Source organism: Cajanus cajan, chromosome 6 (assembly GCF_000230855.2).
Source record: "Cajanus cajan strain Asha chromosome 6, NIPB_CcT2T_4, whole genome shotgun sequence".
NCBI lineage: Eukaryota > Viridiplantae > Streptophyta > Magnoliopsida > Fabales > Fabaceae > Cajanus > Cajanus cajan.
In genome coordinates, this window is record NC_138522.1 from 48,732,300 (window position 1) to 48,751,032 (window position 18,733).

An 18,733-nucleotide genomic window follows, 5' to 3' on the forward strand; every position below is an offset into this window, starting at 1 on the left:
AATATGAATTTTACACTTTATTTGTGTAACTAAAAAGTTTTCTCCCGTAATCATATAAATTTTTTTTATCTTTACCTGAATAATTTTTGTAATTGTCTAACATTTGGTATACTATATTTTAACTCTATTTTTTTAATTCAAGATTTATTTTATATATTTAAATATATTATTTATTATAAATTTTAATTATAATATATTTTAAACATTAAAAATATTTGCTAATTTTAATTAGATAAAAATAATTTTTGTCATATATTTATATCAATAAATAAATATAATTAATTGTTTTTGCATACACAATTTTCAAGACGTTATACCATTTATTCGTTATGATAACTGCACAATTTTTTTTTTTTGTGAAATATAACTTAGTAATTTTATTTTATTATTTTAAATAAAAATTATTATTTTCCAAAAGTAAACTACACATTTCATAATCAGTATTATTGGACTTGGTACGTGGATAAATGATAGGTGACACTATTTTAATGATCTAAGATAGCCTAATACATCTTAGAATAATAAATTTAAGTCTAACTCAATTCTACAAAACTGACTTGTAAGTTGATGATTGTTCTTCACTTATATACTATTCAATTGCCTAATCTCTACTTGATATGAGACTTGAATTTTTTTCCAAATAACACATGTTAGAGTTGTTATAAAATTCTTAATACAATGTCTCATTCTAATACGTACAATAAAAAAAATAGTTTTTCTAGGGTCGTCGATCTAGGGCTAAATCTCTCTGTATTCACCATGCTGCAAAATCTAAATATTTGATTATTAGTTATTACAAAGAGTAGTTAAAGATGGCAAAATATAGTTAATAGCTAAAATGTGTGGCGTAGGAAAAATCTTGTTGTTGAGGACAGCAAAGGATCTGAGTTGAGTAATAATTGGAGACGGTGGAAAACGAGTTTCTCTCTAGAAAAGTTCAAACATCAAGAACAAATTGTGGTTTCATAGCTGCACTGTATCTAAAGATTAATGTCCCGAACGTATTTATGAAAATATGCGTATGAGAAGTGAGAACAAGTGGATTCCTAATTTGCGGAAGAAAAACAGGATAAATATTGGATAAACCTTTCTAAGAAAAGTACACAAACTCGGAATGAAGTGACTATTACTCTAATAGTCTTCGCCTTCATAACTATCTTAGAGAATTTCTTAGATGTGTAGTTTCGCATCCTGACACTCCACTAACTAATTTGATAGGCCTCTCGGGTGTGGTATACATGCCACTCAGCCAAATGCCAAAAAGTTATGATAATAACGTTAAATCAGGTCAGGTAAGTGTATTAAACTATTAATTAACACTACAAGTGAATGGCGAAAGATTTTGAAAAGTTATTACAATGATTTCATCAATTGTTAATCTATTCATACACCATTCAAATACATTTATATACGGCCACAACTTGTTGGTAAACATAATACCCCAAATGAAATTAGTGTATAATTTTGTGGGCTTAAAATATTTGTGATAGAAAAAAATTCAGTTATATATATATATATATATATATATATATATATATATATATATATATATTATATCAATGTTTATCTGTCAACAAATTTCTAAATATGACAAGGCCGTTGTTAATTAATTGATCAAGCAGTTGATAATTACACCAAAATAAATTTTTTTATTGATATTTAATATTATTTTTAGTGACAATAAAAATGACTATAAAATATTTTATCAATATTTTTATATTAGTCATTGTATGTAATGTCAGTAAAATATGAATTTTTATGACATTTCTTTTTACTGGAATTTAATTTTTTTTTTTACTTTTACCACTAAAAGTCTAAGAAAAGATTCCTAACTTATATAGTACTTTTAATTGTCTTATTTTTAGTCGATATGAGATTTGTAAGATGAGAGTTATCTTTTACTTATATACTATTTAATTATCTTATTTCTAATCAATGCAAAATTTGATTTTTTTTTCTAATATACTCCCTCAAGTCTAATACTATTGAGATTGATATATGAATAAATGGTTGGTAATAATTTTACTCTATCTTTAAATAGTAAGTTATGCATCTAATTCAATCAAACAAAACCAACTTGTAAGGTGAAGATTGTCCTTCACTTATATACTTTTTAATTGTTTTATCTCTAATCGATGTGAGATTTAAAATTTTTCTAATAAAATAAATTAAAAGTTACTCTTACTTTTTTATTAACCATTTTAATAATTACTCTTATAAATATATTTTTAGTGACTATTAATTATTAGTCATTAATATATTTATTAAATAATAAAATAGAGATAATTAATTTATTATCATTAAATAATTATTACTAATAGTAAATTTTAGTGTAATGTTAATATATTTTTAGTGATTATTGTTTATTAATTATTAATATTTTTATTAGATAATAAAATAGAGTTAATTAATTTATTATCATTAAATAATTATTATTAATAGTAAATTTTAGTGTATTGTAAATATATTTTTAGCGGTCATTATTTATTAGTTATTAATATTTTTATTAAATAATAAAATAGAGTTAATTAATTTATTATTATTAAATAAGTATGATTAATAATAAATTTTAGTATAGTATGTATGCAGGAATTCCATATATATAATGTCATGAACAACAAAAAGATTCGGATAATGCCATGAGTATCATCAGAATATGGAATGTCAGACCTTGTTGCCGCAATATTTTTTGCTACAAGAAGGTAAGCATAAAAGAAAAACAACAGAAAATGTAAAAACAATCACGGCCTTGGAAAAGGCATTATTTCGTAGTTTTGGATTTTTATCTTTGATATATATTAACAAGATTGAACACTTGTATAACTTGCATATTATTAAATCAAAAAATAAAAGCATGCCAGCTTAACTATATAAAAATGTAAGATAATTAAATAACAAATTACCAACAAATGTATCATTAAGAATTTAAAAATCAACCAAATTATTCTTCACCATTTTTTTTTTCCACATCCCCTTCGTTCAAAAATAAGAGTAATTGTTAGAATAGTGGATTAAGCCTAACTCAACCCTACAAAACCGGCTTGTAAGGTAAGGGTTGTTTTCCACTTATATACTATTCAATTGCCTAATCTCTAGTCGATGTGGGACTTGGGTTTTTCCCAAAATACACCCCCTAACGTCCAGCACTATCAGGCTTGGTACGTGGATAAATGGTAGGTGGGGTTTTTCCCAATACACCCCCTCACACCTATGAGGCATGCATCGTGGCCCATTTTTAAAGTAGATCTAAATGGCTCTGATACCATGTTAGAATAGTGGATTAAGCCTAACTCAACCCTACAAAACCGGCTTGTAAGGTGAGGGTTGTTTTCCACTTATATACTATTCAATTGCCTAATCTCTAGTCGATGTGGGACTTGGGTTTTTCCCAATAGTAATAAAGCACAATTTTTAATTAGAGATTGTATTACAGCTTTCCTTACCAAAAATATAAGGAACATAACAAGCAAAAATTGACTCTTAGCTTGATCCTGTTTATCACAAAAAGAAAAATAAAAATCATCCTAAGTTGTTACTGGAAGTAAATGATCCAAAGTTAACTATAGTACAAAAAAAAAAAAAAAATTATGGATGAGGGTTTTATCTACCAGAGTACCTACCAATCCAATTATGTTTCAAAAAAATATTTTTTTAGAGTTTTTTTACTAAAAATAAAGTGCATATTTTAGTAGAAAATTTTTAAAAAAATATTTTTAAGTCATTCAAATAATTCTTTGAAATTAACTTTTTTAAGGGGTAATTCGTGACGCTTAAAAGCTTATTGAATAATTCTGGCTAGATAAATTTATTTGTAATATAGACCCTTGTTAGCAATTTCAAACATGTAATTTGTAGGTATGTTAAAAGTCTCAAGGTAAAATTGATGTCTTACAGTTACAGGTATTATTGGAGGTGTTTCTCCATTTTACCTCAATGCATTCGACCACATCTTACTTCGATGATGTCAAAAGACGCTATCATTCCTTTGTCGGACTCATGTCTCTTAGGTCTTGCTCTTATAAATACATAACCCTACCAGACTATTATTTTCACCACACCTCCTAAGTTTTCCACATGCTCCAAAACCCTTGATCACTCTCCTATAGTGTCGCTCACTTGTGTTTCCAATTCTCGAGCTTACTTACGCAGGCTAATTTAGTAGCTAGGTACTTTGATATGAACATGTTGTCTAGGAAGACTAGTCAAGACTCTCATGGCCAAGACTCTTCTTACTTTCTAGGATGGCAAGAGTACGAGAAGAATCGTTATCACCCCATTCAAAATCCAATGGGAATCATTCAGATGGGACTTGCAGAGAATCAGGTTAGTTCATATATATCTTGAATTAAAAGAAGTTGGGCTCAGATGATTGATTTGGATTCATAAATAATAAATTAGGGTTCCTTGCTATTAACAAGTATATATATTACTTTTATTTTCAGCAAAACATCTAACTAGGAATTAAAAGAAGAAAATATACATATTTCAAAAAAGCTTAAAAAAAAAGGAAACAAGAAAGGTGAGAATATGTCAACACAGTTTTATAAGTGCGGTGCATGTGCACATGTAAATTTCTTTTGTACGACTTAATTAAGTCAACTATATCAAGCACAAGAAAAGGAGCCATATATATTTTCAGCGTGTATTGTTTCATTCTCTAACTAGCTGTGTCCAACAAATTTGCTAATATCTTTTAATTTGCAGCTTTCATTTGACCTTCTTAAATCATGGCTTCGAAGAAATCCTGACATAGTGGGGTTGAAGAAAAATGGGGTTTCCATATTTAAAGAGCTTGCTTTGTTCCAGGATTATCATGGGTTACCTGCTTTAAAAAATGTAAGACACGTTTACTGATCAAGGCTTAAATCAAAGGAGAAGTGTGAATTTGCTTTCAATTGCCTTAATTATGATGCTTACAAAAAGTTGATGATTAGTAGTAAATTGGAAACTAGTGTTCTTGTGAACAACAAATGGGGTGATAATTTTCTTTCCTTTCATTTTGAGGTATACGTACGTTGTTAATTAAGGTGTTCAATGATATTTTCTCTTAAATGGTACACGAAGAATTTTCTCTTATCCTACATAATATGTTTGTGTTGCTATCATTGTTTGTACTAGATTTTGAAGTAAGCCTATAGAAACATTGAACTAAAAAGAAGATAAAACTCGGGTACTATAAGTATTAATTTTAGTGTTATTCTTCAATAAAATTTAATTTTTATATCGGTAACTCATGCTAGCTTTTATTATATATTTAGATTATTGAGATAAAATTATAAATTTGACTAAAAGAAAACATGTATGATTGTGTCTTTATTTATTTATTTATAAATATTGGTCCATATCTAGTTGCACCATTCTTGATTTTTTTTTTTACATTTATTTTACAATTTTGTATTTGTCTCTCTCTCTCTCTCTCTTTATTACATTACTTATCATATATTATTTTTTCTCTCTTCTCTTCGAATTCCTCTCATTCCAAGGGTGTATTGTTAAGTTGTTCAATGATATTTTTCTTACATGGTATATGGAGACATTGATAGTAACATGTTACTATCAACGTTTGTACTAGATCTTTAAGTAATTAAGCCTAGAAATATTGAACTTAAAAATGATAAATAAAATAAAACAGGTACAATTCTAAAACTATTTTTTGGTTTTATTTTTTCATCATAATTAAAATTTTATCTTAGTAACTCGTGTAGACTTTTATTATACAAATTATTGGAAAAAAAACTTTAATTTTTGGTTGAATAATAATGCAAAATAAAAAGTGTAATATTATATATCTAAGTTGTTTTTTTTTTTAATCTTGGGGTATATATAGATGCGCCATTTTTTTTTACATTTCATTTTTTTTAATAAATTAATATTTCTTTTAGTTTTCTTATTACAGTATTTATTATTATTATTATTATTATATAGTTTTTTTTTTCACTCCTCTTCCAATCTCTTCCAAAGGGTGTACATACATTGTTAACGGGTTCAATGATATTTTTCTGAAATGGTATATAATATTCTTTCGTCCAACATAACATGCTTGTGTTACTATCATTGTTTGTACCCGATCTTGAAGTCAGGTAAGACCGTAAGAAAAACATTCAACTAAAAAGTAGAAGGATAAAACTCAAGTACAAGCTATACATGTATTTTTAGTGTTATTCTTTTATTAAAAATAAAATTTTATCTCAATAAATCATGCTTATTTTCAGTATGTAAATTATTGTGATAAGAATTTAATTTTGATAAAAAAAAGTTAATGTAAAAAACATATGTAATATTGCGTCTATGAATTTCTTTTAATAAAAAAGATAATGATGTCAACTGTAGTGATAAAGGGATTAAGAAAATAAAAATATAAGTATTTAAAAGTAATGTATACAAAACATTATTGAATTAAAAATATAAAATAATTAATATTAATTTTGAAATAATCGAAAATATTGGGCTAAATATTCAATATATACTTCATGTTACTTAGTAAATCTTTTTAAGACCTTTAAAATTAAGCAATGAAATGACATGTGTTGACATTAGTTGCATGCGCGCATGCAACAGTTAAAGATATTCTTGAAAACATATGGAATTAAATTTTCCACCGTGAATTTGTAATGATTAATCTTTCAATTTGAAAATTTAAAAATATATAGATTTTTAACCTGGCTTTCGACCTTTCCTACGTAGCATTACGTGTGCTTGCTAAATGAAATGAAGTATATATCAAGTTACTCCAATATCCTTTTATTTTGTTTTAATTTGATGATCAAAGTCTTTGATAACTTATTTTGATAATTTATTTAATAAAAAATTACATTTAAAATTACCAGACTGTTGAAATAAAAAAAAATTAAAAAAAAAAAAAACAACTTTGATAGGAAATATTATTTAATTTTTTTAATGAACCGTACCTACATTTTTAAAAAAAATTTAATTATCACTGTTTATATTTGATATTATAAGGTACATGCATAGTTCCTATAATTTTTTTCCCTTTCAGGAACTGGTGGAGTTTATGGAAAAAATAAGAGGAAACGAAATGAAATTTGCTCCGGAGAAGCTGGTCCTCACAGCCGGCGCAACTCCGGCGAATGAGATTCTGATGTTTTGTCTTGCTGATCCAGGGGAGGCTTTCATTCTTCCCACGCCCTATTATCCTGGGTATAACTTCTCTCACATCATCTCCTTCTATTTTTTTATATATAAACAAAAATAGAAAAATTATGTTATATACCAAAAAAAGTAAAATAGATTTACATCACAATCTTATCATAAATTGCTATATGTTATAATTTTAAAATAATATTTTACAAGTAGAAATCATGTTCCATAACTATAGATTAGTCTTTAATTATGAATTTTATGACATTGTGTTGATCATATCTATTAAAAATATTATTATATATACAGTTTATTAACTTTTACAATAAATAATAAAAAATTATTTTAAAATAATTTTAGTTAATTGATAATATAACTTTTTACGCTCAGACTTAGTAATAACAATTAAGTGCATCAAAATTAAAGATATATTTCTTAAAATATTAATTTACAATATAATTATTTTAATTTATAACATATAAAAATAATAGTTTGATTTAGTGTACATATTTTTTAAATAATTTATTCTTAAATTTTTTAAAGTTTGAAGATCAAGTATATTACCAATTCATCTAACAAATATTATTAATTTTTAAATATTTTTATTGAATAAAATTTAGAGACATAAAATGATTCAATTCCAATAATTTATATAAAAAACAATATTTCAAATAATTTTCACATGTCACATAATTTACTCAATATTAAATTTTATGACGCAATATTTCTAAAATAATCATAAATATAATTTTTCAGTAAAAGAATATTACAATAATAATAATATCGACATATATCTCACCCTCGACCCAACGCAATTTCATAAAATATGAAAATGTAACTCAAGTGTTTGAAATAAAAATATTATTATTATTATATTCAACTTACTATTACATTTGAATAACAAGATACATATGTTATAATTTAATTGACTAAATAAAAAAAAATTACAAGACAGACATCAAAGCAATAACCTGTTTTAAAAGTAAAACTATTCATTACATATTACCGTGCATGCAAATCTCTCATTTTCATTTATTTTGGCAGATTTGATAGGGACCTGAAATGGAGAACTGGGGTTGAGATTGTTCCGATGCATTGCTCAAGCTCCAATGGGTTCAGAATCACTTCCTCTGCTTTAGAACGAGCCTATAAACAAGCACAAAAAATGAATCTCAATGTTAAAGGTGTTCTAGTAACCAACCCTTCAAACCCACTAGGCGTGACAATGACCAAAACAGAGCTTAACTACCTAGTCAATTTTGCAATTGACAAAAACATTCACATAATAAGCGACGAAATCTATTCAGGGACAGTCTTTGCCCCACCTAAATTTGTAAGCATCATGGAAGTTGTGAACGAGAGAATTAGTGATAACAACATTTGGAATCGAATTCACATTGTTTATAGTCTTTCCAAAGACCTTGGCATACCAGGGTTTCGAGTGGGGATGATTTACTCCAATAACGAAAAGGTTGTGTCTGCTGCTACAAAAATGTCAAGCTTTGGATTGGTATCCTCACAAACTCAGTATTTGGTTGCGAACTTACTCATGGACAAAAAATTCACTTTCAAGTACATGGAAGAGACTCAGAGGAGACTGAAGAGACGCAAGGAAATGCTTGTGTCTGGACTCAGGAATGCGGGGATTCTTTGCTTGAAAAGCAATGCTGGTTTGTTCTGTTGGGTGGACATGAGACATCTATTAAGCTCTGCCACTTTTGAGGCAGAAAAGGAGCTTTGGATTAAGATTCTATGCCATGCTGGGTTGAACATATCTCCTGGGTCTTCATGCCATTGTTGTGAACCCGGGTGGTTCAGGGTGTGCTTTGCCAACATGTCTGAGGACACATTGAAAATTGCAATGGAACGGATGAAGACCTTTACAGATTCAACCAACTCTGCTGTCAAGGGCAGTAATAACAGTTATTAGCGATATGTGAGTGAAAGAGTCCATTATTGATGTAGTTTTCTTCTGTCCATTTCAATAGCAGAAGCATAGAATGTATACATACTATAAGGATAATGATTTCCTAGAGTTATTGTAAGAAATCCTCCTAATGATCAAAGTCTGAAATCACTCTTTGATCATGATTTCTAAAATATGTAGATCATTTCTTAAATATCTATCGTTCTTACCGGGAATCTGCTGTAGAGCTGATCTGCCAAGTAAGATCGGTGAGCCTCCTTTACTGATACGCTGGTGCTCCAAGATGGGGGTGGTACCTTCAAAAGAGACTCCGATGCTAAAGTTAGGGTTTGTACGAGTATGTGTCTCGTATAAGTAATGCACGTACCTTGGTGTGATTTAGGGTTGCCTTGGGCCTGAGATAAGATATAACATGATTAGCTAACGGACCTCGTCCGAGGCGAGATCCTCGGGAATCAGTTGTGATTCACTTAAATGCCGAGCTGATGCCACGCGATGCGCGTCCGAGGTCGGCTTGCGTTGGGGTGCCGAGCTCGGAGCTCGGCTTCGCGGTACGGATAGTACACTAGCCCCCCGAGCTCCGAAGACCGTAGGTCTAGGAGTTAAGACCAAGCTCGCTGGGGGGAGGTGACCTTTCGCGTACGTTTGCTCGTTGTGGTGCCATGTGTCGCGACTGTTCATTTCCCGGAAACGTGCAAGTGGCGCGTTAAGGGAAATGACGGTTATGTAATGATGGTCTTGCAATTAATTGTGTTGTCAGGCGTGCCCTTAGGTTGACACGTGACATCGCTTAGGAGTCGAGGCTAAGAGTAGTTTATAAACACTCTCCCTCCTTAACCCACTGAGGCGCCTTTTCAAGGATAAAACCGTAATTATATAATGAAATATCAAGTAAGGTAAGTATAATCAGTTATGGTTCGCTTGACTTGAAACCATAACTAATTTTGATGTACATAATTAGTTATGTCTATAATTCACTATATAAATCATAATATATTATGATCTCAAGTCAAACAAATGATAACTAATTATGTCTATTCTTATATTCAGAGCAGAGTCATGGATAAAACATGAGAAAAAGATAAAAGGGCAGTATTATCTTTTGATCAAAATTCATGTCAATACTTTCATTTTTAAAGTTATCATTTATCATGTGGAATCCATCATTTTTTTTCTCCAAATTTTATTCGATTTTTCAACCTCTCAAGTAGAGTTTTTTTTTATAATTATTCTTCCACCCATTCTTCTCCCCTCAAATACATTTTAATTCACCTTCACTAAGATTAACATGCATTTGATACATAATACGGGACAATAAAAAAATAATAACACATGACAAATTTTTATCTTATACTTTTTTTTGTGAATAATAAATAGCACAAGTAAAATAATATTTATCAAAATATATTTTTTTAGTTGATTATCTTGATAATTAGGTTTAATTTTCACTTCGTTGTTAAATTTTTTCTTAATAATAATAATAATAAAAATCTTATTAACAAAACTTGTCTTTTCGTCATTTCCTCCACGGCTTCGATATCGATACATTTCCCTTTGCTTCTTAAAAACAAAATCCTTACTTTATCATCATAGATTCCATTAATCTATTTTTTATGTCACTTTTTGGTTGTTATATTTTAAAAAATAGGGTTTACCATCTGATATATTTTAGGTTAGATTTAAGTTTAAATAAATAATCTGATTAAGATTTAGTGTTCAATGAGGATAAAGATTAGCTTGTCTTAAAATTTAGGGCTAAGAAGTATAAATATATTCACCTATAATTTTTTTTTTGTTTTTCTAAATGACATATAAATATAAAAAAAAACAAAAATTATATTCTTGAAACAATGCATAAGAATGTTTAACTTGTTCGATATTTTAAAAAGAATGGGAATACGATATGAGAAAATATTTGACATATTGATCGTGTAAAGAAATTTTACACTATTGTTAAATAAAAAATTAACATGTATAATAAGTTTGTTGATTAATTTATAACAATTATATTAAAAATTATATCCATCATAATTTATGATTGATTCCCAATATAATTTTTTACATTAATAATGCATCAAAATTAATCTCATTATGATATTCTTAAGTTTTTTTTATAAGAAAAAAAATTAATTTAACTTTTATATATTGTTCATAAAAAAATTATGTTGTTAATCAATTAAAATTCAAAAATATAATGAATGTGTCCTTAAATGTAATTATTGTATTATTTAACAAGTTTATCATATAGTATAAATTATATTTTTGTTTCTTATCTTATTTTTAGAATATTTTAGTTTGTATCTTTCATAAGATTCATTTTAATTAGAGTAAATATTCAATTTGATCCTTAAAAGATGGTAGAGATAACCAATAGATTTTTTAAAGATTTTTTTGTAACATCTGAGTCTTCATATTTTAGCTTTGTTATTCAAGTTAATTATTTCATTATACTTATTTACTAGCTTTGTTAGTTTCATGACTTGTCAATAGATAATTGTTCTGTTTTCACATATTCTCTCTTCCATTTAACATAGAGGATCATTATTACTAAGTTTTTCCTCACTTTTTATTAGAGAAGTTTTGTGATTCATTAAACATAGTAAAAACAATCATATTTGATTGACTCATCCTTGATTGAGATCTTTAGAATGATCACTCATATTACTAAACTCCAAATTCAATAATTTATAATTTACAATCTTAAACCTCTAGCTAGAAAAAACAAAGAAATTAAGGATGACTAAGAAGAAAAAATTCAACTATTGGAAACTCTACATAATTCAACAAGTAACAACATTCCATTTTAATTAGAACACTCATGACCAAAATATTTAAGCATAATATAAAATGTTCGTTGTAGATTGGAAAGTACAAAAGCACTGCATTATGTTTCATATTAGGTGATTAAGAGAGACATAATAGTCAACTAAGAGAGAGAATACGTGTTAACCTGTCACTTACTTGTTGGTTGCTTAAAAAACTAACAGAAAGATTAACTTACATAACAAAGTTAAAATTTAGAAATCCGAATACCACAAAAAAATCTTTTATGAACTTATCAGCCACCTCTACCATCTTTCAGAGACTAAATTGGGTGTTTACACTTTTAATTAATTTTTTTAAATTTGAGTCAATTACTTGATTTGATAATTATGAAATAGTGATTGTTTTAAGTTTTGGAACACAATTTTGAGCATTTTTTTGCTAGTTTATGATGTAAGACTTATTTCATTATATTCACTTGTATAAAAATTATAAAATTCAAATAATGCTTAAATGAAAAAAAAAATCATAAACATAATAAAAATCACATAAAAACAAGTTTAATGAACACAAGTACAAAAAAAGACACAAAAATATGTAAAATAACCAAAAATATGTTAACAAAGCATAAATACTTGAATAAATTAAATAAAGATAAATCTAAAAGAGATTGTTAAATGAATCACATGTGATAAGTACTTGAATAAGTTACCTAAACATAAATGTATCATTAACAAATATAAAACTATAAATCTAAAAAAAAATATATATATATATATATATATATATATATTGCTGGGGATTTATATTCTTTTACGCAATGCCATTCATTTTATAAAAGACATTAAATTATTTTTTGGTGGCCAATATATAGGTGCCGGATTTTTAGTGGAATGCCTAATCCTACCATTACCAAAAATAATGTAATATGAAAAAAAATCATAACTAAAATTGAAATATGTAAAAAAAGTGAGATTTTTGCCAATATTGTAAACTATCATTTGGATGTTGTAAAACTCATGCTTGATGTTATTTAAGCAGAGTTTATGCTTGACTCATACTTAACACCACAAAACTTGTGTTCGATGTTGTCTAGGCATGGAGTCATTGCCTTAATCATGCCTAGCGCCACTCATATTGGGTTAAGAGTCACCAAGTATGAGAATTCCAAGGATAATAACGTCCAACACCCTTCAACTAACGTTGAACGTGATCAAATTAGAAAGTTTCCTTCTAACTCACGTCTGACGTTAATGAGGTAGAGAGTCTTTGACTTGTATCACATCCAATGCCATGATGCTATGTCCAACATGATGGTGATTTTTGCACTTGATAGAATCATGATTTGGCTATACGAATTCTCATCAAAACCAACATACAATACACCAAATAGAACATATGCATTATAAGTAACTCAAATATAACTAGAATTTCAACGTGCAACTCATAAAAATTCAAGATCACCAATCTTCCTTTAAGAACTACCAAGACTCAACACAAGCATGCTTCTGCTCAATTTAGCATATAAACACTACATTGATAAAATCTAGCAACAATAAACTTAAATAACACAACAAAATCAATTTTATAAGTTTTCCTTACCTCAAATCTTCTAGAGAAAAATAAGAAAAGGAATAACGTATGGAGAGCTCAAACCCTTAACTTTTGTTGTACAACAACTTAAATCTACAACTCTCAACCTCGAGACTTGAATCTTAGTTCAACTCCAACTAGAAGTGATCCGAGGAAGAATTAGAGTTGAACCACAAAGTTCGAAGGGAGAAAGGTTTTAGAATTTCTTTCTCTAACTTTTCTCTAGTTCTCTTAAGAAAATGAAATTATGAAGATTACTTTTTAAGAAAATCTTATATACCTTTTTCCTAAACTTAATCAACTTTGACCTTAACTCAAAGCAATTCCTAATCAACTAAACTCATGAGAATTCTTTAATCTTTAGAGTTTTACAACAATTAAACAACTTAACACACAATCATATAATGAATAATAAGAATAACCAAACAATTATAAAATTCACAGTGTTATAATATTCATCAAGTCTTATATTTAAACTATTAAATACTCTTTTCATCGTAGTAATTCCCATGGTTTAAATAAATTTAGTCAATAAAATAAAATAAAATAAAAACAACCAGGATGCACAAGCCTTGAAAATAGTAAAGGTTAAAATACTTTTTTTTCCCTATAATTTCACTTTGTTTTTTAATTTTTATAGTTTAAAAAATATATTTTGAGTCCTTATACTTATCCATTTTAGTTCTTATAATTTTAGGTAACTCTTTTTAGTTTTTGTATTTATAATTTTTAATCATTTTTGTCCTTATTATTAATTTTTTTTATAACGCTTGTTTGTGTTAATGTGGTATAAGTCTTCAATTTTGTGAAGATAAAAAAAAAGATATATCAATAATAAAAGTAATAGGTGAAGATATAATAAAGACACGAAACGCCCATAAATCTAAATTAAAATAACTCTAATCAATTAAATTTAACATAAGACATATAAAGTTAATTTAATATATTTGTTACATTAGCACAAAAAAGACAATGGTATAAAAAAAACTACAACAATACTAAAATAATTAAAAAAATTGCAAGAGACTAAAAGATTTATGTTAAACTATAAGAGTTAAAAATAATTGAGAAATATAAATATAATAATTTAAAATATCTATTTTAAATTATAAGAATTAAAATATAATATAAATAAAAATATAAGAAAAAAAGTATTTTAACATAAAGTGATTTTTTAAAAAATGGAAACATACAGCAAGCCGTGTGAGAAAATGACAGGAAAAAATTCAGCCGAGTAAATGTAGGGGAAGACATAAATGGTCCTTCTTTCACGATATGCTACAGAATCTGAGTTGCAGAAGCCGAATCATCCTCCGAAGTCTTAAAAATCGGCAATATTAAATTAAATTATTATTTTTATATTAAAGGGTCGGAGGATTTTTCGGCTTATAAATTTAGGAGGATACCGCATTTCCCTTTTATTTCTTAAGGATTACGGGTAATTTAAAAAAGAAAATCTAAAAATAGGTAAATTATATATATATATATATATATATATATATATATATATATATATATATTCTTCTGAAAATGTACAAGTCACTTTGTTAAATACAATTTTCACCTTTTTAAAAATAAAAACTAAAATAAAAACTAAACCTAAATCCTAAACTCTAAACATTGAATTTTCATTTATTTCAATTTTATATAAAAATATATTATTTTGATGTAAAAATGAAAATAGGTCGTGAATGAGAAGTAAGGGATGCTTAGAATCCAGTTGGTACAAGTTTGAGTAAAAATTTAATCTGAGCCAATTAAATTTAATTAGTTCAAATTTCATACTTTTAATTTGTTTAAATCAAACCATTCCATGTTTGTTGGATTGGTTTCGATTTGGACCATAGGATATCTAATAATTTTTTTTAAAAGTAAATAGATTTGATAATATTAACTAAATTGATACATTATTGACCCATATATATTAAATACAAACTTTTATTTTATACAAGAATACTTTTAAGATTTTTTTTTCAAAGAGAGAATTTGTACAAATTTTTTAACTTTTTATTTAATTCAATTTTTATTTATCAAAACTATTTATGAATTAAGTATTAATATTTTAAAATAAATGATCAATAAATACAAAAAATTATTTTAATACAAATTATTTATCATAAATCTAAAATATAATTAATATGTTTAAAAATATTTATCTCCTATATTTCTTTTAAAATTTACATTTTAATAATATTGAGTAAATTATATTTTAAAAATAAATTTATTGACTTTTTGTAAATTAAGTTTATTGGTCTAATTAGTATTATCTATATCTATAAAGATGATATATTTTGATAATTACCTTTTTGGTTTTCACTTTTTAGTGGACTATTATACCTCTTAGATGTAAAAAAAAATGATATCTAAATAATTATCCACAACTTTTAATATTTGTTTACATCTAACTATTAGAGGCACGAAGTGCCTCAACCTCTCTAGTTAATATAAATAAACTTTTAAATAAGTTAATAAATTAAGTTAGACTTTAAAAAGGTCAAACAGACTTATAAAAAATTTTATCATAAATAATATACCATAATTATATTTTAATTTTGTAGAACAAATTTTAGTCTATATATTAAAAGTTTGGCCCATCCTGACCTTTTTCAAGATACAAGTAATTAATTAATTATAGATGTTTTTTCACCTTCTAACAAAATTCTACTCATAGTTAAAAAAAATCAATTGGTAATATTAAATGTAAAGAATATATATATATATATATATATATATATATATATATATACTTATTATAAATGAGATATATTTTGATAATCACCCTTTTGATCTTTATTTTTAATAGATCATTATACCCTTGAATATAAAAAAAAAACTTATATCATTTTTAAATAACTATTTGTAACTTTTAATATTTGTCTGTGTATAACTATTAGAGGCACTTTGTGTCTCGATCTCTATAGTAAATAAATAATGGATATTAATCAACAAAAATTTAAAATGAGTTTAAGGCAAAAGATTCAAATAAAAATAACAATATTTTAAGTTCTAATCTTCTAATTAATTATTTTTTTTCTCAATCGTAAACCTTTATTAAATTAAAGTCATAGCTAAAAATTTGTTTAAAACTATTTATTTTTCTCTTTATATCTAATTTTTTTAATTTTTTTATTGGTTGAATCATTATCTCTCCTATTTTGCTAGAATCTCAAAATTAAACCGTGAACTTCACATTTTAGTTATCATTAACTTTTTTTTTTATGATGTATTACAATTATCAATTATTTTAGAAAATATATGCCTAATTATATATTATTCACATATTTAAGATAATACTAGAGGGGTCGAGACACTTTGTGCCTCTAATAGTTGCACACAAACAAATATTATAAATTATAGATAGTTATTTAGAAAAAATATAAAAAGATTTTTTTTTTTATATTTAAGGGGTATAATCATCCACTAAAAAGTGGAGATCAAAGATATGGTTACTAAAATATATCCCCTTTATAAATAATATTTAAAAATCAAATAGTAAAAAAAATCAGCACAAACACGAGCAATAGTAAATATTTAAAAAGAATGTAATTTTTAATCCGCTTTAGACATTAAAAAAAATCAAATAGTAAATATTTACTAGGTTAGTGATTAAAGTATAACTTCCCACAAACACTAAAAATAAAGTACATCATTTTAGTTATTTTTATTTGAATCGTATAATACTCTGACACCATCTCACTTATAATTTTTTTTCTTCAAAGTTTAACACACGAAGATTTTAATTATGTTATAAATTTAATTTTTTAAGTACAATAAAAATAAAAATTATTTCAGTAATATTTGTATATTTTAAAAACGATTGATATATAATTATCTGAATTTAATAATTATACAATAATAATGTAAAAAAAATTTATTCTATAAATTAATTTCCTTTTTTATTATTTTCATTTTTAATTTAATTATTATAAAATTATTTTATATCTATCTTGACATAGTGTATCACATTTTTTTTAATTGTTTATCATTATTATTATTATTAATATATCAACAAGATATTCTTTTTATAATGACTTTCGTCTTCACGTTTTGTTTATCATTATATTCTTTAATTTTAAAAAATTCAAAAAAATAATATTTTTTTATCTAAACTAATATACAGAGAAAATACTCCTTTTAATATCCACTTTTGTCTTCATATTTTATTTATTATTATACTCTTTTATTTTAAAAAAATTAGAAAAATAATATTTTTCTATTAAATTCAAGATTTCGAAATTAATAAACTAATTATAACATTAATTAATTATACCATCATATTTTATTACTTAATTTTTATTTTTATTTTATCTTTAGTATCCTACTGGTATATATATATATATATATATATATATATATATATATATATATATATATATATATATATATATATATATAAGGAGAGATCCTTTTACTCTAGGAGTAAGTCTAGAGACTTACTCCGTTCAATAACTCATGTTCTACATCAAATTTCAACGATCCAACCATTCAATTTAAAGTTCTTAATGCATAGATCAAATTTGTAAATTTTTAGAAAATTTGAAAATTATTTGATATTTCGTTTCATTAGTTCAAATCAATGTATAAAATGATTTTATGATTATTCGTCAATTTGAATTAATGAAACGAAGTATCAAATGATTTTCAAATTTTTAAAAAATTTGTAGATTTGATCTATGCATTAAGAACTTTAAACTAAATGATTGGATCGTTGAAATTTGATGTAGAACATGAGTTATTGAACGATGTAAGTCTAGGTAGACTTACTTTGTAACTAAAAGGATCCCTTCTCTATATCTATACTAATCTATACTAATATATAAAGAGAATATCATTTTCAATAACCACCTTGGTCTCCACTTTTTTTTGACCATTATACTCTTTTATTTTTTATACTAATATATAAAGGGGATATCCTTTTCAATAACCACCTTGGTCTCCACTTTTTTTTTTACCATTATACTTTTTTATTTTAAAAAATTAGAAAAAATATTTTTTAATCTATACTAATCTATACTATCTATACTAATCTATACTAATATATAAAGGGGATACCCTTTTCAGTAACCACCTTGGTCTCCACTTTTCTTGATCATTTACCCTTCTATTTTAAAAAATCTATACTAATATATAAAGGAGATACCCTTTTCAATAACCACCTTGATCTCCACTTTTCTTGACCATTTACCCTTTTATTTTAAAAAATTAGAAAAAATATTTTTTTAATCAAATTTAAGAACTTGAAACTAATAAATTTATACTAATATATAAAAGGGATATCACTTTCAATAATTATTTTTATTTTTATTTTTACATGAATCATTTTATTTTTTGTTTATTTTTCAATAATTACTT

At 25.7% G+C, this 18,733-nt stretch overlaps 1 protein-coding gene across 1 annotated transcript; it reads left to right on the forward strand.

Moving 5' to 3' along the window:
- The first annotated feature begins 3,831 nt into the window (after positions 1-3,831).
- LOC109796318 (1-aminocyclopropane-1-carboxylate synthase 9) lies at positions 3,832-9,163 on the forward strand. The gene is made up of 4 exons (XM_020356001.3): positions 3,832-4,323; positions 4,705-4,836; positions 6,998-7,158; positions 8,143-9,163. The coding sequence occupies exons 1-4, from the start codon at positions 4,177-4,179 to the stop codon at positions 9,026-9,028; spliced, it is 1,326 nt and encodes a 441-aa protein (XP_020211590.1). The 5' UTR covers positions 3,832-4,176; the 3' UTR covers positions 9,029-9,163.
- The last annotated feature ends 9,570 nt before the right edge of the window (positions 9,164-18,733 follow it).